Source organism: Lissotriton vulgaris, chromosome 4_1, assembly GCF_964263255.1.
Source record: "Lissotriton vulgaris chromosome 4_1, aLisVul1.2, whole genome shotgun sequence".
NCBI lineage: Eukaryota > Metazoa > Chordata > Amphibia > Caudata > Salamandridae > Lissotriton > Lissotriton vulgaris.
In genome coordinates, this window is record NC_141691.1 from 141,860,743 (window position 1) to 141,880,221 (window position 19,479).

General features: G+C 41.8%; 1 protein-coding gene across 1 annotated transcript in view; it reads right to left on the reverse strand.

Annotated features, from left to right (window-relative positions):
* ZDHHC15 (zDHHC palmitoyltransferase 15) overlaps positions 1–17,341 on the reverse strand; it is a 268,386-nt gene extending 251,045 nt beyond the window's left edge. Inside the window, exon 1 of the mRNA XM_086918406.1 lies at positions 17,102–17,341. Within this exon, the coding sequence (XP_086774532.1) occupies positions 17,102–17,243 (142 nt within the window). The 5' untranslated portion in view covers positions 17,244–17,341. The remainder of the gene's footprint in view (positions 1–17,101) is intronic.
* Positions 17,342–19,479: the final 2,138 nt, after the last annotated feature.

Sequence of the window (19,479 nt, forward strand, 5' to 3'; positions counted from 1 at the left end):
GTGGTGCTCTGCAGCTGCCTAAAAGGAGATTTTTTTGGCTTTCAGTACGAAAGAAGAAGGCGCAGCTCATGAGAGTAGAGGGTGCATCGATTTCTGTGTAGGAAGGTAATTTACATATGTTAGGTGCGCGCGTGCACAGCTCCCTCTGCCCCTCGTGCTCACAGCAATAGGTCATTGGAACACACTTTTCACCTAAACCTCCGCCACCACCGCGATTTGACTGGGTTGGGAACTAACACCGTCCTGTCTCAAACACACTCTAAGCAGAAGATGGTGGAGGCGTCGACGCCAGCATTGGAAGCAAAACAAGTTCAGCAAACTTTGTCACATGAGTCCGAAAAGCCAAGGGTGGGGCAAAAGAAAATATTTACGAAGGGAACTCAGAGTAGCAGGTTAAGTGAACAAAGCACACTAATTATAATGTTTGAACGCATTCCCGAAGCCACCGAGCTCAAACAAGGCGGAGTGTATTAAAGCACGCATGAAGGTGCATAGCGTTGTTTTCATACAACAGGCACCACTGGGCCTATGCACTTCAGCACAGAGGATAAAAACAGCTGAGTCATCTCAAGAGAACAGAGCGGATTCGCCAACAGAAGAGGCAGTGAAGCAGGCCCGGACTGGCCGTTGCGGGCACCGGACAATCCCCCGGTCGGCCGCATGGGTGGGGGCCGGTTTTGGGCCCCAGGGGGCCGTTTTTGTTACAGGGCCGTTTTTTGCAGCACAGCTGCAAAAACGGCACTGTAACAAAAACGGCCGAAAACCGGCCCTGGCAATGAGTGCAGTGGCACCCCCCTCCCCCTCCCCCCCCCGGGGGTGAAGGGGGCCGGCCGAGCACTTTGCCAGGGCCGGTTTCGGTTCCCAGTCCGGCCCTGCAGTGAAGAAACGACCGGCAACATTGGGAAATCTGGAGATTACTCAAAGAGAGAAATGAGAGAATCGACCTCTCTGATAAGCAGGCATGAAACACTCGCCACTAAAGATAGAAATAGTGGAAGTTGCAGTGAAGACGCACCCTCTGTTGAAAATACTGATTCAGCCCATTCATTCAATGGCCACGCGCACCCACGTCATCAAAGGAGTTCTTGAGCAGCTTTCTCGGCAGAGGCGGAGCTACAACCACAAAAATGTTTAAAAACTGCCGAAGAATCTGCAATGATTAAGAAACAAACACCACTGGCCACCACGAAGTATACACTATGTGGGGTTGAAAGCAAGAAGGGGTGAAGAGAGGGGGCTTGTGCTGATCTGAAAATAATACAATTGCAGCAGGATATTAGTTGGATATGAAGGGGATATCCAAGGATAGCCTACCTTCTACATAAAACCTTACATAGAATACCAGGGGGAGTATCGCTCAGCCTGAACACCACATCAGCTGCCCTTTAAGCACACATTTTCTTTTTCATTTTGTTTATGGTCTTCATAAGACCTTTTGGAGGCCTCATGAGAATAAGACGGCTGTTTCGCCAACAAGTCCCTTCGGGATCTAGGGAGTCCATGCACATCGGGATTTTCCACCAAGAATTAGACAATGCTTCGATCAGGGTGCACAACCCCTACTCAGAGAGTTTTGCCCAAGACCAAGTAACTTTTGGGTGGGGCAACAAAAACCGAGAGATGTGAAAAGGCTGCAACAAATGCTATATCAGTATGTAAATATCTTGTACGTTCCTCCCCAGCAGTGTTATATTGTTCATAAATAAAACGGATTTCTACTATCTTATGGGTTATATCATCCTTCCATCACCCAAAAGGAAAACAAAATCTTCCAAATTAGGCGCGACATCTCCCTCCTCCAAGACATTAAACAGCCACCACCCACCCCCACGTAGTCACCCTGTCCCTCAAGCATCACTCCAGTGAACAGAAACTAAAAGGTTTAGTGGCAGCACAATGAGTGACAGCCACTGACCATGGATCAGAGAAGGGACAATTACCACGAGGGACAGTAGAGGGATGGTACACAAGTTAATGGGAAGAAACACTAACCATAAGAGGTGGTACAGATGGGAGACCTGCAAGCAGCTGTGGCCGAAACTATCATGGGATCCCGTTAAGGGGCCAGTTAAAACAAGGTAAGCAGCACTGAATACTACAACGTCATCAGGTCCCATGCTTTTATTAACTGGCGAGTCACGACATGGGAGCCGCAGACGAAGGATGGGCTCATTTGCACTTTGCTTACCAGAAAACCTCAGTGACTCCCTTCGGGCAGTTGAAGCACGCCTACGAAACGTCAGAGGATATTAGAACAAGCTGAGTCAGCACCCGAGGTTACTGCGCCATTTACTCACGAATTCAAGACTTCCCTTGGCGCCCAAAGGAGTCATTTATATTGTATTTGATTGCCCCAGGGCGCTCCTGGAAAGAGGTAGAAGAAAGACGTTAATGTCTCACTTCTACGTTTTGGCCTAGGCCCTAGGGCATACGCAGCGGGTCATCCTGGAGGGCGAAAAGAGTGGGTAGGAAGGCAATTTGGACGACTGGCCCTCAGCTCGGGAGTGGCTACAATGGCAGACATGAGGCTGGAAACCCATCTCGCGTTCACACAAGGGCTGTGTGCACTTTATGTCTATAGTTGTGTCTAACAGAAATACATTAGAGTAAAAAATTGAGAAGCTTAATATTTCTGTGCAACGGGGCACAATATGGTGCCTCTGCATTGCTTAGTAATGGGGTCCGTGTATAGGGTCAAGTGAGATGGGAAGCCCTCGCATTGTCAAGTGAGCTACAGTGAATTATCAAAAATACACGTAAATTACACTAATGGGGGTGGCCGAATTAACATGTCGGAACACAGGGGATGGAAAAGAAAGGTTTGCTCCTTGTGCATGATGAGGTTCTCGAATACATAACTCAAATTCACTTAGGGAGAGGGCTTGAAACCCCGGCTTCTTGCGGGAAGAGATAGGAAATCTAGAGATTATACATTTATGCGATACACACACTTGTGAAAGAATTCATAAAAGGCCACTATGGCTGCCACGCCTTCATGCTTCTTCTGCATAGGTCACATATACTAAGCAAGGAACAGAGCCAGACCCTTGGAACTGTCCAGCAGGTAAGTCGAATAAAAGGCGGCACTCATTTTGAATGTAACCATTATATGTATGCGGTGCATAATGGGAGCCTGCATCGGGAAGAAAGAGATGGATAGATTCGGATAGCACAAGTGAGAAATGCCAGGAGTGCATCTGCCTCACTATGCCTACTAAACACAAAGGACATGTTTGGCATGGGCATACAGCGAATAACAAATAATATTTTCTCACATACTCTCTCCAACATGAAAGTAGCTTTACAAGGTGTTGCTGCATACGTCAAACTATCTTGCGCTAACACAAAGAAACCTTTTCTTTAATTCTCATTATGCCCACACAATGCTTAGGAAGGTCCCAGAGACATTCCTTGAATGGAGGCTAGACTGAAAACAGCCAAGGGAGAAATGATCAACAAAGTACACTGAAAGTATGTATGGGGAGTGAGAAAGCAGGGTCTAGGCTTCAAACTACCATAGGTATTAGCCATTCAGATAGAATAATTGGACATGAGTGGATGACACTTTATACTCCTAAATTGATATGGGCTTAATACCAGCAAGTACATGTCTATGACATAATCCTGCCACCCTGCATGGAAGTTGGCCACCTTATGGTCACCAGACCACATCTTAATGCCTCATGAAACACCGCTGTTAAAAAGTGACCCCAGTGAAAGCAACTACCATTGACACTGTTTAATCCTCTCTACTACAAAAGAACTACTTACATTTCAAATAACACTTGTTTTGATTGATATTGGGGATTACATGGTGACATCTTTGTCTTATTACTGGCCTATGTCTTGGGATATTTACCTCTTTGAATACATTATAACCTACATGATGTCTGATCCTTAAAACCCTTGTGCTGCATCTATCAGGGCAACCCACACTGTTGGAGCTATTGGTGCCTTGATGCAAATCTTAAAGACGTTCCTTCTCCCAACATGACAGCAACGAGTGATCTATTTATTGAGTGTTTGAACTTAAGAATACGCTTGGGTCACCAATGGAATCAAACGTCAAGACCACTTTAAGCAAGATATAACTGGTGATATAACTGGGTAGGAATCAGACGCAACACTGCAACAGTCACTTACAACTATACTATGCCCAACACATCAGATAGGTCTATCATGCTGAAAATCAGGGTGAAAAATGAAATATTATAGTAGCATCTAGGAATTCTATACCTTATGACAAATACCTCTGTACATATACTGGACATGATGCACGTCTTTTATACCGTATCTCCATGCTGTATCTATTTGAGCAACTTACACTGTTAGATTTAGTGATGCTTTACAATCTCTTTCGATTCGGTGCCAACTGAAGAATACTTAAGGGTCACTACTGTACTCAAAACCATGATATGGATTATGCAGTTGATAATGGTACTATGATAAAATCAGGTCTAACATTACCTTACTCACTCCAAACAATGTTATATGCATATGGTTGATGGTCATACCATGTTCAAAATCGGGTGGAACAATGTAATGTCATACAAACGCATTTGTAAACAATCAGAGAAACTGTGGCTCATTGCTTTTCTCTTCAATCTTGGATTTCTTATATTTAACGTTGCTTGGCGACCTACCCATCATTCAGTCCTTTTGATGCTTCTAGTTACCACTACCTATTTAGACTCTATGATTCTTCCCAAACAAACCCGATTTCGATCTCCTAGACACATATAATTAGTTCATTCAGCTCTATGACTACTATCTACGAAAACCCGATACAACCTTATGGCAACCCATTATGATAATCCCCTTAGGGCACTGCATGGAGTATAGCTGCCAACATTGTTTTCCACTCTCCAGCTTTCATTTCTCCCACAATGGCTGCCACATTCCACATCCCACAATCCAGGATGCCCGTACCTGGTTACAACTCTTGACCTCAAAGGACAACCTAACAGCGACTCTCACAATCTAGCACTTTCTTCTTCCAAGATGTCTCCAACATTCCACATCACATGACCAAGGGAGTTTTCTTTCTTGCAGCTCCTATACAAAAAACAGCAGTGACTTTGTGACCAATCGAAGATAGACTGCAACCTCTTCACTACAGGCCGCAACTTGCTGCTTTATCCTGACGATGCAAAGGTAAGACTAAGCCGTTTGCTCAATGTCCCCCATTACCACATAACCCTGCCATGCTTCATACCATCTTTTACCATTCTTTCTAGAGACAGTGAGCAGCGGCTGCTCCTACTTTCCTCCACACCCCTCTTCCAATGGTCAGCAACAACTTCTCCCTTTCATTCCATTAACTAGTCTACTTTCCTATAGGTTATGGAATGCCTTTCAACACTTAATGACTGTGACCATGGGCCTGTACTATCTACCACCCCTTGGCAACCTGGAAGACTGCGTCGTATATTCTGGTGCTATCTGCCTTATCGAACAATATTCTGTTTCTAACAGCTTAACTACTAGTCTATAACTTCTGCGCTTCTATCTTTAGATGGCCCTTCCCACTTTTTATGGTACTTGCATTCTGATTCCAAAGGCAGTATTAGGTTGCTCTTGCTTGCTTGCCTTCTTGTATATTAGAAGGAGACATCCAAGTTGAAACATAGGACTTATCGCATGGATACGTTTTTCTGTGTTACTCATTCTTAGAGTGCTTTACAAGTGTTCAGCACGGAGTCTATCTTTTTTATTAAAACTTTCTCCAAATGCTTATTATATTATACGTATGCTACAGCTATCTTCATAAAATAACCTTTCAGTCCTAAAAAAACCCAGGCCACACTTCCCCAAGGGGAAGCACGAGGCACGAGGTGGTTGATCCATTACACAACTAATGTAATTGGCGAAAGAGTAAAAAAAAATTTCAACCTGTGAAAGAAAAGAAAGATGCTCTTGTACAAACGGCAAAAGAAGTACAAAAATAAATGTAACTAAACATTTGTGCTATGTCTTCAAATTAAACTTTCAATTGAATATTGTGTAATTATCACTCTTAAACTTTGTTTTGTTAGACTCCCTATGTCCAAATAGTCCCTTGCACTGATGGAAAATATTATGTGTGCGGATGTTCTGCTTCTGAAAGAGCAGAATAACATCACTCGTAGCAGTAAAGTTAGAAAACGGCTCAAGTAGGCTTACCCACTGCCCCCATGGTGTACTGGAAGAATAAAAACGTGAATGCCACAACAGACCGATGGACGAAGGGGGCTGGCTGAAAGCTCATTTAAGTATAAATGTGTATGTATGTATGTATGAATGTATGTATGTATGTATGTATGTATGTATGTATATTTTTAACTAAAAAACAAAAAAGTTAAAGTGAAGTTATATTTAGGTGTTGAAATAAGATAAAAATAGCACTTTAAACCCTAAAAAACACTGAAATTCACCAGTTATGGTTTACTGAGCTAACATTAACTTGCACCCCCATGTACAGTTTATGACCGCACATATTACGTCACTCATGACATATTCAATTTATAAATTGTCATATTATTTTTATAACTGTAATACATATGAATTTCTACATGTTTCTTCCGAGGTGTAATAGCTAAACAGTACAATTATTTTATCAGATCACAGGGTAGGCTGTAGCACTTTTTGAAACAATTCCTACGTTTATGTTTGTTGTTTGATAGCTAGTCTCGAACAGAAAGGACTGACAGTGTGATATGTGGAACATCTTAAGGATAAAACGTTCAAGCCGGAGGCCCATATAATTAATAATTTACTTATGAATGGATAAGGTAGCCTGTTAGCTGTGGTTAACGGAATCAGTGTTGATATGTGGGGGAAATATCCCTAGAGGAACTAGTCCTAAAGGGATGGCAGTAATATATGGGGAATAGAAAATAAGTAACATTCAGAGATCAAGGGTGTATGTCCATGTCTTTACTATCTAATTAGCAGCTAGTGGGATTCACGCATGTAGATCTTCATCCATTGGAGTTAATGCCAGTTTTAACCACATTGTGTCCCATTCTCTAGCTATTGGTCACGTGCTTAGGCCTCTAGCCTTCTCTCTGGGTAGGACTGTACTTTCGGCTTTCACTCATCTTATTAAATCTTCACACTAAGGTCCAAGTGATTGCTGATAGAATTGGTAAGGAGTGAGATAGGCGCTATAACTAACACTTGAAGCAACATAACCCCCCTCTCTTTCTCCTGAATGTATCTTTCCTCACCTCTATTTATTCAGTCTATTTCTTTGTCTTTTTCTCTTAAGCTTACCCTCTCTGTCTCACTGACTCACTACTCCTAACTATGCTGTGAAGTGGTGTCTTTGTAACACCCCTCCCCTTGAAAACCATCGTACAGCGAGGTGCACTCGTGGTGCACAATCAATTTAAATACATCTTTCTTTAATATCTGTCATTCGAAATGTGTTGTTGGAAGAAATCATCAACCAATAGCTGCACCTACATTCTGCATTTAGTCGACACACATAGTATCAAAGTAATAGACGTTGATGTGCTGCCCTAGCAAGGAATAGCCATCCTCATTACTTCCAGGTCCATTTTCTTCATCCTAATGCTTACGCTACGACGTTCACCTACCCCCTGGCAGACAAGTACCCGGTTGCTTTTTAAAAACGTTTCCCCTATTTGACATTATGCTTGTGTCACAACCTATTTTGTATCTCCTATTCCTTTAAGTCTCTTATTCCCATCAAACGTTATGTTCATTCCAAACCAATCACAGATTGAAGCCCACATTTGCTCAATAAAGTGAGAAGTGTGAGCAATGGTTTGAGTAAGATAAAACCAGGATTAATGATGATGCTCTGTAATCTCCTGGGGCCAATTTATTGATTTATTCCCTACTGTATGAGGATACAACAAAGCTTCCAACGAGGATCAGACTCCCAGTCAGTTGCTAGTGTCAATGCTACAGGATTGCAATATGAAAAGCATGCAACTAAGTCATAAACTATCAATAAACCTTCTGAGCTTTCTAGTGTGTCTACAACCCAAACAGGCTTTTTCCAAGCATAACCCTTGATACCCACGTTTTCAGCTGATGTCGATCTATCTTCAAGATTCTACCTCACTTCACTCCTCTACAATCCAGGCATCTCCACCTTCAAATACTACAGTGCTACCATACACACTTATTACAAGGTTTGGTGTGGAAAACCGTGTCTCACCCTTCACTGCCCTTTCATCCATTGTTATTCACACCCAATTCCCTTTTTCAAAAGAACCAGTTATTGCACCAGTCTTCACTTCATGCCTCGGCTCATATTTTTTTGTCTCCTATACATTCTGTTCTTTATTCCATCGTATTTGCACTGTTTTATTCTACCTCTGCATACTCCGGATGGACACATTTTGGTGCATGGAAGGGTACATTTCAACAAACAAAACGAATATTCCTCCAAAGAAGAATGTGGCATAATACACCTATAACTCCACAACATTTCACTAAGTTCTACCTTCGCACTCAAAATGTTGTGCATCGCCAGTTGTATACTTTTATTCAACACACCAATAAATTGTTCAACAAGCCTGTTTTTGCCTGGATGATCTATAACACAGTGATTATGTTTGATTCAATAATTCTTCAGCAACTCTCATTTCATTGGACACAAACCGTGATCCATTATCTGACACCAACTCCTCTGGACATTGTTCCCTTGCAAAAAGCTTATCCCAAGAATTTGATAATATTCACTGATTTCACCTCTGTTAGAAGGCTTCACTCCGAGACACTATAAATACTAGTCAACCAACACTTGTGCATACAGTCCTCTTAACCCTGCACAAGTGTATGGAGCAGAAAAGTCCACAGCAGTATGTTACCATGTTCCCTAGAGAAGTCCACATAAACACATCACCATTCCACATACTCTCCGGACAACTCCAATCTGCCCATCTCGCCCGCCTCCATCCCCAGGATCAACAAGACCAGAACCGGAGGAAGATTGTTCTACCTCACTGACAAGACATGGAACTCCCTGCTCCTGCACCTCAGGCAATCAGCATTACTGACCCAATTCAAGGAAGAACCTCAAGGCCTGGCTCTTCAAATGATCTGCCACCCAGTCTGTCCTGCCGCCGCCCACCTCCCGCCCCACAGCACCTTGAGGCCCTTCACGGGTAAGTAGCCGCGCATTACTAGTCCCTGATTGATTGATGCTCTTTGCAAGTATTTGATTGGCAAAATAGGAGTTTCTCGCATTAGCTACAATCTGTCAATTCTCTTATATGACATACAACCTCTCACAATTCTCGCCATATGCTTATCCATTCCTGGTCACCAAAAATCTAACCTAGCACTTCACTTTATTACCGACATACCTTCATTTTATTCTTGTAACACTTGAATCAACTTCCTTCTCAGCACAGCCAGAACCACCAATCTGTCTGCCCTCCTCAATATGCCATCAAAGTGTAAGAATTCTGACCAGACTAGCTTATAATTTATGAAGCAATTCAACTTCTACACCATCCTCATTCAACCCTTAGAAACATACATTTGCATTTCTATCATCTAAACATTCTTATCAATTTCTATCACTGCTCCTTGCTGATGGCCTAACCATTACATTCTTCCACATGGGCTACTTCCCATTCATCTTCCACTGGCTCATGAGTAACGAGTACCTGGATTGGTAACCTAGATAAGCAATCAGTATTAACATTATTCACACTTGGTGCATACTTAATCCCAAAACAGTACTTGTGTAATTGATAAATCAAACTCACAATATGTGCAGTTACCTTCCTGGCACCTCTGAGAACATATCCATCACTGGCTGGTGATCTGTGTGAATCTCAAATCATTTTCCCATAAATTAGTGTAGATATGTTGTGCACCCCACAAGCACACCAATGCGTCCTAGATAACCCTTATTGTCCAAGATGCAAATGCCACCACTCTGCATGGACACAGCAACCAACACACGGGCACTTGTATCAGTCACTATACAGGTTTTAAGCCTATATTCATAAGGAGTCAATACCATAGCACTCACAAGAGCCCTCTTTACAATGAAAAGGACTCTAAACACCCTTCCGCCCACTCAAAGTCTATCTCTCTTTTTAGCAGTACCTTCATCACTTTTGGTCTCTCTGACAAAAGTTCCACACACTTGAAATGGCATTCTGCAAGAGTCAGAAACGATCTTAAATGTTCTTTATCGTTCGGTCTGAGTGCCCTCTCAGGTACTACCATTAGCATAAATTTGGACCTTAATCCCTCAGAAGATATTCTGTGACCTGGATATTCATCTCAGCAAGTGGCAATGTTGGATTCTTAACGCTCCTACTGAATCTCACACAGAGGTAGAATGATGCAGGATTCCAAAGAAAGGCAGTCATCCTGTACTGTGGCTGCGTGTGTCAGACTTATATCAGTGATAGACGTTTATATAGCAAAGATTTTAATTTATTTACAGTATATATGAGGAACAAATACATTGCTCAGGAGATACAAAATCACCATCTAATAAAAATCTTTGACCAGATCCAGTAAGCTAGCTGCAATTGAAAGTAGGCAGGAGTTCAGGCAGTAGAATAATCTTAGTGACAGAATAAGTGCGCTATGAACACAAGCAGCAAAGAAATTACATATTCTTAACAAGAAAAAAAGCTCAAAAATACAAATGTAATTCATTGGTAATAATCACACACCTGGAAGTGACTTGGGGATATGTTTTCCAAGAGGGGGGTACTGGATTCATTTAGACATACCAAGTCTCACTCATTGGGCTGAGGTATCACGCTTTGAAGCACAGTCTGGCTATTTGCAGGTCTGAATAGCCGGATTTAGTGCAACTGAGCCTCATATATTTAAGTTTTCTTTTTATACGCTAGTGTGGTGATTGCATGTTACTTTAAGAGCTGTTAGAATTATTATGTGTAATGGAATCTACTGCATTGCTCTGTACTGAATAGGAATGCTATGATCTCATTTATGCTGTTCCTGTTTGTGTTACTGCATGCACTTTGCTTCTCCTGAAGTTCATCTCGAATAAATACCTGAATACCATTTCAAGGAGTTCGTCCCCTTTGTGAAGATGTCACTACAGAATTGGCGACGAGGATGGGATTCGAACCCTGAAGTTCATCTCGAATAAATACCTGAATACCATTTCAAGGAGTTCGTCCCCTTTGTGAAGATGTCACTACAGAATTGGCAACGAGATGGGCACAACTTGTGATTTCAACCTCCACAGCGATTTCTTCTCTTTTAACATTCACCTTCGTTGCTACTCAACTACAATCGTGAGTAACTCAAGGGAACATTTATATATTTTTTTTTTATGTTCCTTTGACTCTTTTTTTTCGTGTGGGGATTATCACAACGTTGTGGCTCCAGCGTTTCCCGTCAGTGAACCTCTCGCGTGTACTTCTACTTCTAACTGTTCTGAAGGGGAAAGCACCTAAAAGACCTAAAAGACGCGAGGGAGAAGAACCACGATGTGTTTTGGTGAAAACCTCATCGTTTTTGGGAAATGTGTGCTACTTTTACTGGCTTTAGCGTGTGATTCGGTTTATTAGCGTTTTGCATTTTTTCAAAAGGATTAACGCTTACCGGCTTCACAGCTCCTCGCTCTCACGCACGCAGCAGCGTCTCCGTGAACAATTGAGCTCTACACGCGCACACACTCAGTGCATCAGCGCGCATCTACGTGCTTTCCTCCACGTCACAAGCGTCATCACGCTCTCCACCGCCATCTTGTGGTTGCTAGGGCAACGCGACCACTGAAACGAGGAACATTTTCTCCGGTCTTCGTGTGGGTATTTATGACTTTATTTCAATTGATCTTTCAAGCGCTTTCCTCAACAATTTGATTGCGCATTTGTGTTTCAAGAAGCTTATTTTTCCTGTTATTATCTGTAAAGTGCATGCAGCGTGAAGCTTATACTTGAAGTCCATTCTTTTCGTTCTCTTTCAAAATCAATAAAAGACCACATTATTTTTCCTGCAACCTACAAATATTTGCAGTATTCTGTGACATTATTTTTTTTCAACATGTCTGTTGAAGCTACACCTTCGAGGTCCAATCCAACAGGAGATACCAACTTAAACAGAGACACCCATCTACCTTACCTACAAATTAATTCTCCTAAAGAATTTTTATCAATTCCAGGAGAACCAGTCGTGTCATGGTTAGACTGGAAGGAGTACTTTTTGAACTATATAGCGAACTTAGAAGACGTCAATGGGGTCTTTACTCCTGAAAGGAAAAAAAGAATGTTATTGTACTCTTTAGGTCCTGAAGGACTTCGTATTTTTAATGAAATGCACAAACATCAAAATGCAGATGGAGATTTGGATGTGTTTAAAGCAGCCATTGTAGATCTTGATGACCATTTTTCTCCTGTAGTATGTATTGCTGTCACCAGACATTCTTTTTTCCATAGGAAGCAGCAAAAACATGAGTCCATTGAAGAGTATGTTTCTAGTTTGAAAAAGTTAGCTGCAAAATGCAAATTTGCGCAGTTGCATGACGATCTGATTAGAGATCAGATTGTTATGTACTCTAAAAATAGAGCATTGCAAGAGAAATTGTGGGTGGAGGGTGATAATTGCTTGAAAGATATTATTGCTTTAGTGAAAAAAGCTGAACTATCAGAAAGGTGTGCTAAAGTTACTTTGTCACAAGATAAAAAGGAAGAAGTGGTTGGTAAGATTGTGGAGAAAAATAATTTTTATACCAGTCAGAAAAAATTCGAAAGGAAAAAACCGAATAGTTTTGACAAAAAAAAGTATGAAAACAAGGAACAGAAAACCTTTAGCAATGTAGTATGTTACAGGTGTGGTAGTTATGCGCATTCCGCCACGTATGAGAGATGTCCAGCCAAAGCGGCTAAGTGTTTAGAGTGTGGTTTAATTGGACACTTTTCAAGGGTTTGTAAGCGCAAATCTAAACAAAAACCCAAAAGCAAAATAGCTTGTGTTCAAGAAGATAGTGATAACAATTCATCTTCCTCAGAGAATGATTCACATGTTAATCTGATAAAAAGAAAAGATGTGGTAGTAAACATTACAGGTTCTTCCTCATCTAAACCGTTGTGTTTGATATCAGTAGGAGGTATTGTCATCCAGGTGGCTGCAGATTCCGGATCTCCTTACACAATTGTTTCACAAGATGTTTGGAGGGATCAATTTGTGGACAAAATAGGCCCTTGGTTAGAAACCAATGATGTTTCCGCTGAAAGCTATACTGGGAATGATATTGATTTTTTAGGTTTTAGAACACTAATTTTCCGTTTTAAAGAAAGGAAAGCAATCGGAAAGTTGTATGTGGCTAGAGTTGGTCCATCCGTTTTAGGCTGGAAGGACCAGAAATCCCTAGATATCATTCTTAACCCCAATAGCAAAGAACAAGTCTTGATTTCATGTGAGTCTGAAGATACAAAGAAGTGGGTACTTAAGGAGTTTCCTGAGGTATTTTCGGGTCATATGGGAAAACTCAAAGGTTTTACTCATTGTATCCATTTAAAAGAAGGTGCAATCCCGAAAGTGCATAAAGCTAGAAATATACCTTTTATAATACGTGATGAAGTTAAAGGGGAATTGGACAAAATGTTAGACAATGAAGTTATTGAGCCCGTTGAAGCAGCTGAGTGGGTTTCGCCCTTGGTCGTAGCTCGCAAGTCCAATGGCAAGGCCCGTCTCTGTGTAGATTTAAGATACCTCAACAATAACATTTTGGTGGACCAATTTCCCTTACCAAGGATTGATGAAATGCTCTCCTTGACACGAAACGCAAAATGGTTTTCTACGCTGGACTTATCAGCTGCGTATCATCAGGTGGTCTTAGACAAGAACAGTAGGCATTTGACATCCTTCTGCACACCTTTTGGCTGTTATAGGTTTAAGCGAATGCCTTTTGGCCTAGCGTCAGCCGCTGCAGTATTTCAGCGTTTGATGTCTAATCTCTTCAGCCATATCCCTGAGGTCGTATTTTTCCAGGACGATATTTTAATTATGGGGAGAGATAAAACGCATCATGACTCTATCCTTAGAGAAGTCCTAGAAATACTTAGAAGCAATGGTCTGGTGGCTGAAGGAACCAAATGTAAGTTCTCAGAAGAGTCCCTTACATACTTGGGACATGAGATTGGCACTTTCGGTATCAGACCCAAGACAGAATTAGTTGAGGCCATTCTTGAAGCTTCTGCACCCAAATCCAAGGACGATCTGCGATCCTTTTTGGGTTTAGCAGAATTCTATGCGAAGTTTGTAAATAATTTTTCCCAGAAGACGTACGATATGCGTCTTTTGATGAAAAACAAGGTTGTGTTTGAATGGACTGATGTTTGCCAACAAGCGTTTGAAAACATAAAGAGAGACATTGCACAGGCACCATCACTACAAGGTTTTGATCCTCATGCCGAATCCATTATAACCACGGATGCAAGTGCTACTGGCATTGGTGGTGTTCTCACACAAGTAACTAGTTCAGGAAATGAAGTAATTATAGCTTTTGCTTCTCGTTCATTGTCACCTTCCGAAGTAAAGTATTCGGTAATAGAGCGAGAGGCATTGGCATGTGTGTGGGCCATGGAGCATTACAGAAAATATGTATGGGGGAAGAAATTTTTACTAAGGTCTGATCACAAACCTTTAACGAAACTACTAACCACTGATGGTCTTTCCAGAGCTTCTGCCAGGATTGCTAGATTGTCAATGAGATTACAGGATTATGTATACGATGTGAAGTATGTGCCTGGTACCAAAAATGTCATAGCTGATTTTTTGAGCCGGTTTTCTTTACCGCTAAGAGAATTAGACAATGATCCATGGAAGGATTACTGTGTGGCTGGTGTTTTTGATGATGTTCCTGGTCTTTCTAAACAAGTCTGGCAGAAGGAGTACCAAGATGACGCAGTTTTGCATGAGGTCAAGGAGAGAATTGTTAGTGGATGGTCTAATGAATCTAAGGCCGATCCTAATTTAAGGCCATTTTGGGAGGTCAGAGACGAGTTAAGTGTTGAAAGCGATTTTGTCTGCAGAGCAGGAAGAATTGTTCCCCCATCTGGCATCAGGAACAAGATTATCGATATTGGCCATGAAGGACACCCTGGTATAGCTCGTACCAAAAGAAACATTAAAATTTTGTATTGGTGGCCTAAAATTGACATCGATATAGAGAGAAAAGTTCGTGAATGTTTCAGTTGTGAGCAGGCAGACAAGACTCAGAAGACTTTGAATCCTCCTTTGTCGTCTTTAGGGTGTCCTAATTTACCTTGGGAATGTGTTGCATTAGACATTCTTGGACCTGTTTGTTGGCAGGATGGTTCTTTGAAGTATATTTTAGTTTTAGTTGATCTTTTTTCTAGATGGTTGGAAGTGGACATTGTTCATGTTGTGGATACTAAAGCAGTAATTAGATTTCTGGAAGGATGTTTCTTGAAAGAGGGTTTTCCAGCCTCAATTTTAACGGACAATGGCGTCCAATTTAAGTCTGAGGCTATGAAGGTATTTTTGGGCAATATTGGAATTGAACAGAAGTTTACAGCTTTGTATCACCCTAGGGGTAATTCTGTCGTTGAAAGAGTCAACAGAGTTATAAAAGGGGTTTTGCAATTGGCAAAAAGAGCTAATAAGAATTTTGAGGATGAATTGAACAAACTTATTTGGTCATATAGGATTACCATTCATGACACTGTTGGTGAGAGCCCTTTCGGTTTGATGCGTGGGAGATTTCCCCATTGTAAAATCAATCCAGGTTGGATGGGCAGGAGCCAAAGGTATCATTGGGATACTGATCGTGTTAAACACTCCATTACTGCCTCACAGGATAAGAATAAGGAGCTTTTTGATAGCAAACATGGTACTAGAGAAGTGTCTGTGAAAGTTGGACAGTGGGCCAGAGTAAAGTCTGGAAGAAGATCTGGGAAATTGGAATCCAGGTTCTCAGATCCTATGCGTATCACTAGGGTTATGAGGAACACCGTTCAGTTTGAGGATGGAAGCATTCACCACATGAGTCGCATAGCTTTAGCCAAGCAGGGTGTTACTGCAAAAAGCTGTGAGCATGTATGTAGGGATTATTGGTGGTTGAATGTCTTTTCAAATCTAAAGGAGGGGGATGTGCGGGATGTTGTTGAATCTTTTGATGATGCGGTTGTGCCTGGAACTAGTTCTTCTGTTCCTGAGTGTCTCAATCGTTCTCTCGCACCTCTCTGTCCTGATGCAAATACTAGGGGTGGTCCTTGTCCTCATCTTGAGAATCCTGCAGATGTTGTTTCCGACCTTCCGTCTGCACAGGACTCACTCAATGCTGGTGTTGTTAAGTCTAGCAGTTTTGGTAGACCTATTCGAACTCCTGGCAAATTTGATGATTTTGTTCTTCAGTGATTATTATTTATTTTTCCTTCTTTTGTGTTTTAAGGAAGGGGGATGTGTGGTGATTGCATGTTACTTTAAGAGCTGTTAGAATTATTATGTGTAATGGAATCTACTGCATTGCTCTGTACTGAATAGGAATGCTATGATCTCATTTATGCTGTTCCTGTTTGTGTTACTGCATGCACTTTGCTTCTCCTGAAGTTCATCTCGAATAAATACCTGAATACCATTTCAAGGAGTTCGTCCCCTTTGTGAAGATGTCACTACAGCTAGCTTTTGATCCAAACGCCTGAAAACACACAATTCAAGCAGCTATTCAACACAAAACTGTGGTTGTTATTCGTTTTAGCCGGGCTGCCTTTGAATCATTACATGCCTCTGCAAAGTTTACTCATCCCTGCACTGTAATGCATTGTGATGGGAACATATATAGACTTTTAAAACAATGAGTCACACACCACGGGCTATCTGGCGACAGAACTGACATCCTCTTTGTTAGCCCGTTTTAATGGCATACCCCACCAGGGTTTGCTAGAGAAACTCTAGGTTAAATAATATATAATGAGATAATTTTTAGAGCTCTGTTATCAGCAGCAGGGAAATGCACCGTTCAGACCTCAGCACCCGTCAGACTCAGAACAGAAACAGACACTAGATCATGGGCTGCAGGTGCTCGTGTGTATTTGCGATGCAGCAGTTACTGCAGCTTTACTTCCTGGTCCAAGAGGCAACATTAGGGGAGGTAGGAACATGTCAACCGCAGACTTACCTATGCAGAGCTCGAAAACATAGGCGTAGTAGGACCAGAGGACCACCAGGGTGATGATGAGGACAGGAATCCAGGACAGCACCCGCTGACAGCACCGCAGCCCCCTGGACAGAGCCATCTTCCAGCCCAGATGCATCCTCATCGGCCCTGCCTCCGGATTGGCTTGCCGGGCCTGCTAAAAGAGGAAGCGCAGACGGGAAGAGGGCGATCGGTATTCTATTACGGGGCCCTGACTAGCACGGCAATCCCGCAGGCGTCTCAATTGATAAACCTTTTGTGCGCGGCCATATTTGAATGGAACAATTTCGTGTCCAGTATTGAACTACAATAACAAAACTGTCATGTTTTATGAAGAACATTTGCACACAGTGCAATATTTCGCTAAAGATTGCTATTTTTTATTCACACCGTTAATACTGTTCTAATTTAAAATACAAAAGTATTGTTTAACGTTTAAGTGAATAACGCAATTTTCACGTCGAAAATTTACAAGCAAATGCAGGTATTGTTTCAATAGGAATAGAAGTCTTGTTTTGTTTATAGTTTTCTTTGTATCTGTGCCTATTTGACGAGAAGTATGTAGTGTTACAAAATGGCCGCTTGGTTAATCTTCTCTACTGACAGTTTCCTTCTTTCTTTTGTATGTAAACATTGAGATGCTAATACACATGTCTTCATAGACTCGTGCGTGATGCCTACCTTGAGCCCGGCTTATCATTTGGAGTGTGGCGCCGTTAGATAGAAGCGCTATTCTCGAAAACACGGGAGTATATAATTAAACATTAACATTGGAGGTGGCCGAGCCTTTGAAAGCTCCAGCGAGACTCAAGCCAGAAGCTTGGGTCTGACCCAGAAGCTTGGCTCTGGCTTAGCTCGAAATCCGATTCAAACTTCGAGCCCAAAATGAGCCCGACTTTATTGGGAGACGTTGTGGTCTAGTCACTGCCGACCAAGGAATATGAGGAACCTGGGCTCGGCATCATATGACTCTAGACATATTTACTATTAAACAAGCATTTGCAATGCAATAGGTCTAGCATTACTAAAAGTTGGAGCTATTGCTGTTGGGCAAACAGCCTTTACAACACAACTGTTACAACGCTGCCCTTACATGGCATGTCGTTGCAACGCAAAAGGTGTGCAGCAGTGGGTAGAAGGTGTTGGATTTAACTCCAACACCTTCCCTACTGTTGCACACACTGGAGTTCTAATAGAAAATTAATCTATTCCAACTTCCAGCGCCCCCCTGACAGAAAGTCGGAGTACAAATTTGCGTGCAATGGCATTCGATGTATTAACATGCGTTGTAACGTCACATATACTTGCTGTTGCAAACAATAACGCAACGCCAATAAATCAAACTTTCAGTAATACGAGACCTATTCAGGTGCCGCGATTATACCAAAAGTAAAGAAATAGAAAAAGAAATCTATTTCTTTACCTTTGGAATGATCACGGCACTTGCGCTTTACTTTTAATGCCGTGGGTGTTCCTGAAAGCAGGTATCTGCCATTCACACATCGAGTCTCGCCACATTCAAAAGAAGCCACAAGGTGCACCTGGCCCCACACAGACAGGGTATCTTTAGAGAACGTTTTTTTTTCAGTGATAACTCACAAGGCAAGAGTCCATACAAAAGATGAACAATTCAGAAATATGCATCTGCCTTAACACAGGGGTTTTCCCCTGTGTTAAGGGGAAAATCCCTGCTGTCCCCGCTAAGGAGTCTGTGGGTTATCACTGCGAAAATGTAGGAACACCCGCACGTACAACAAACATGCAAGTTATCTACTTTCACCATACTGCAGAGATTTCAATATTAATAATTGCACGTTGTAACAGTAAAATTAAGGTTGTAGCATTTATTCTCGCAAAAGTTTTTTTTTTAGCCTATGTGGAAGGTACAGCACAAAACTTAGTGACCTACCTGCCTGTACTTCGCTGTGTTCCGTAGAAAATTGTGTACTGTAGAAAATAGTCAGTAGTCATCCTGAGATTTTAGTCATCAGATCATGATGAATAGCCCCTCTAGTTACACCCCGAGGGCTCAGTTTGGTGGATATCTGCTTGTCCGATACACCTAAATGATGACTTTGTTTACATCTTATGTAGAATGAATAAATACACCATTTGGGAGCTTTGTAATAAACAATAACCGTGCTCATGTCTAAAGGAATGAATTAGAAGCCTCCTCCTCTCCTCCTCACTTTCTCCTCCCCCAGTTCAATCATGGATGGATCAGATGAATCAATTTAATAATAAACCCATCATTGTTGACAGCGCAAAACCCCTTGGTGTCATACTTGACACCAAGGGATTTTGCCTCCCATATTAATTCCATTGCAAAGTCTGCTCGATACCAACTGCGCTTTCTTTGG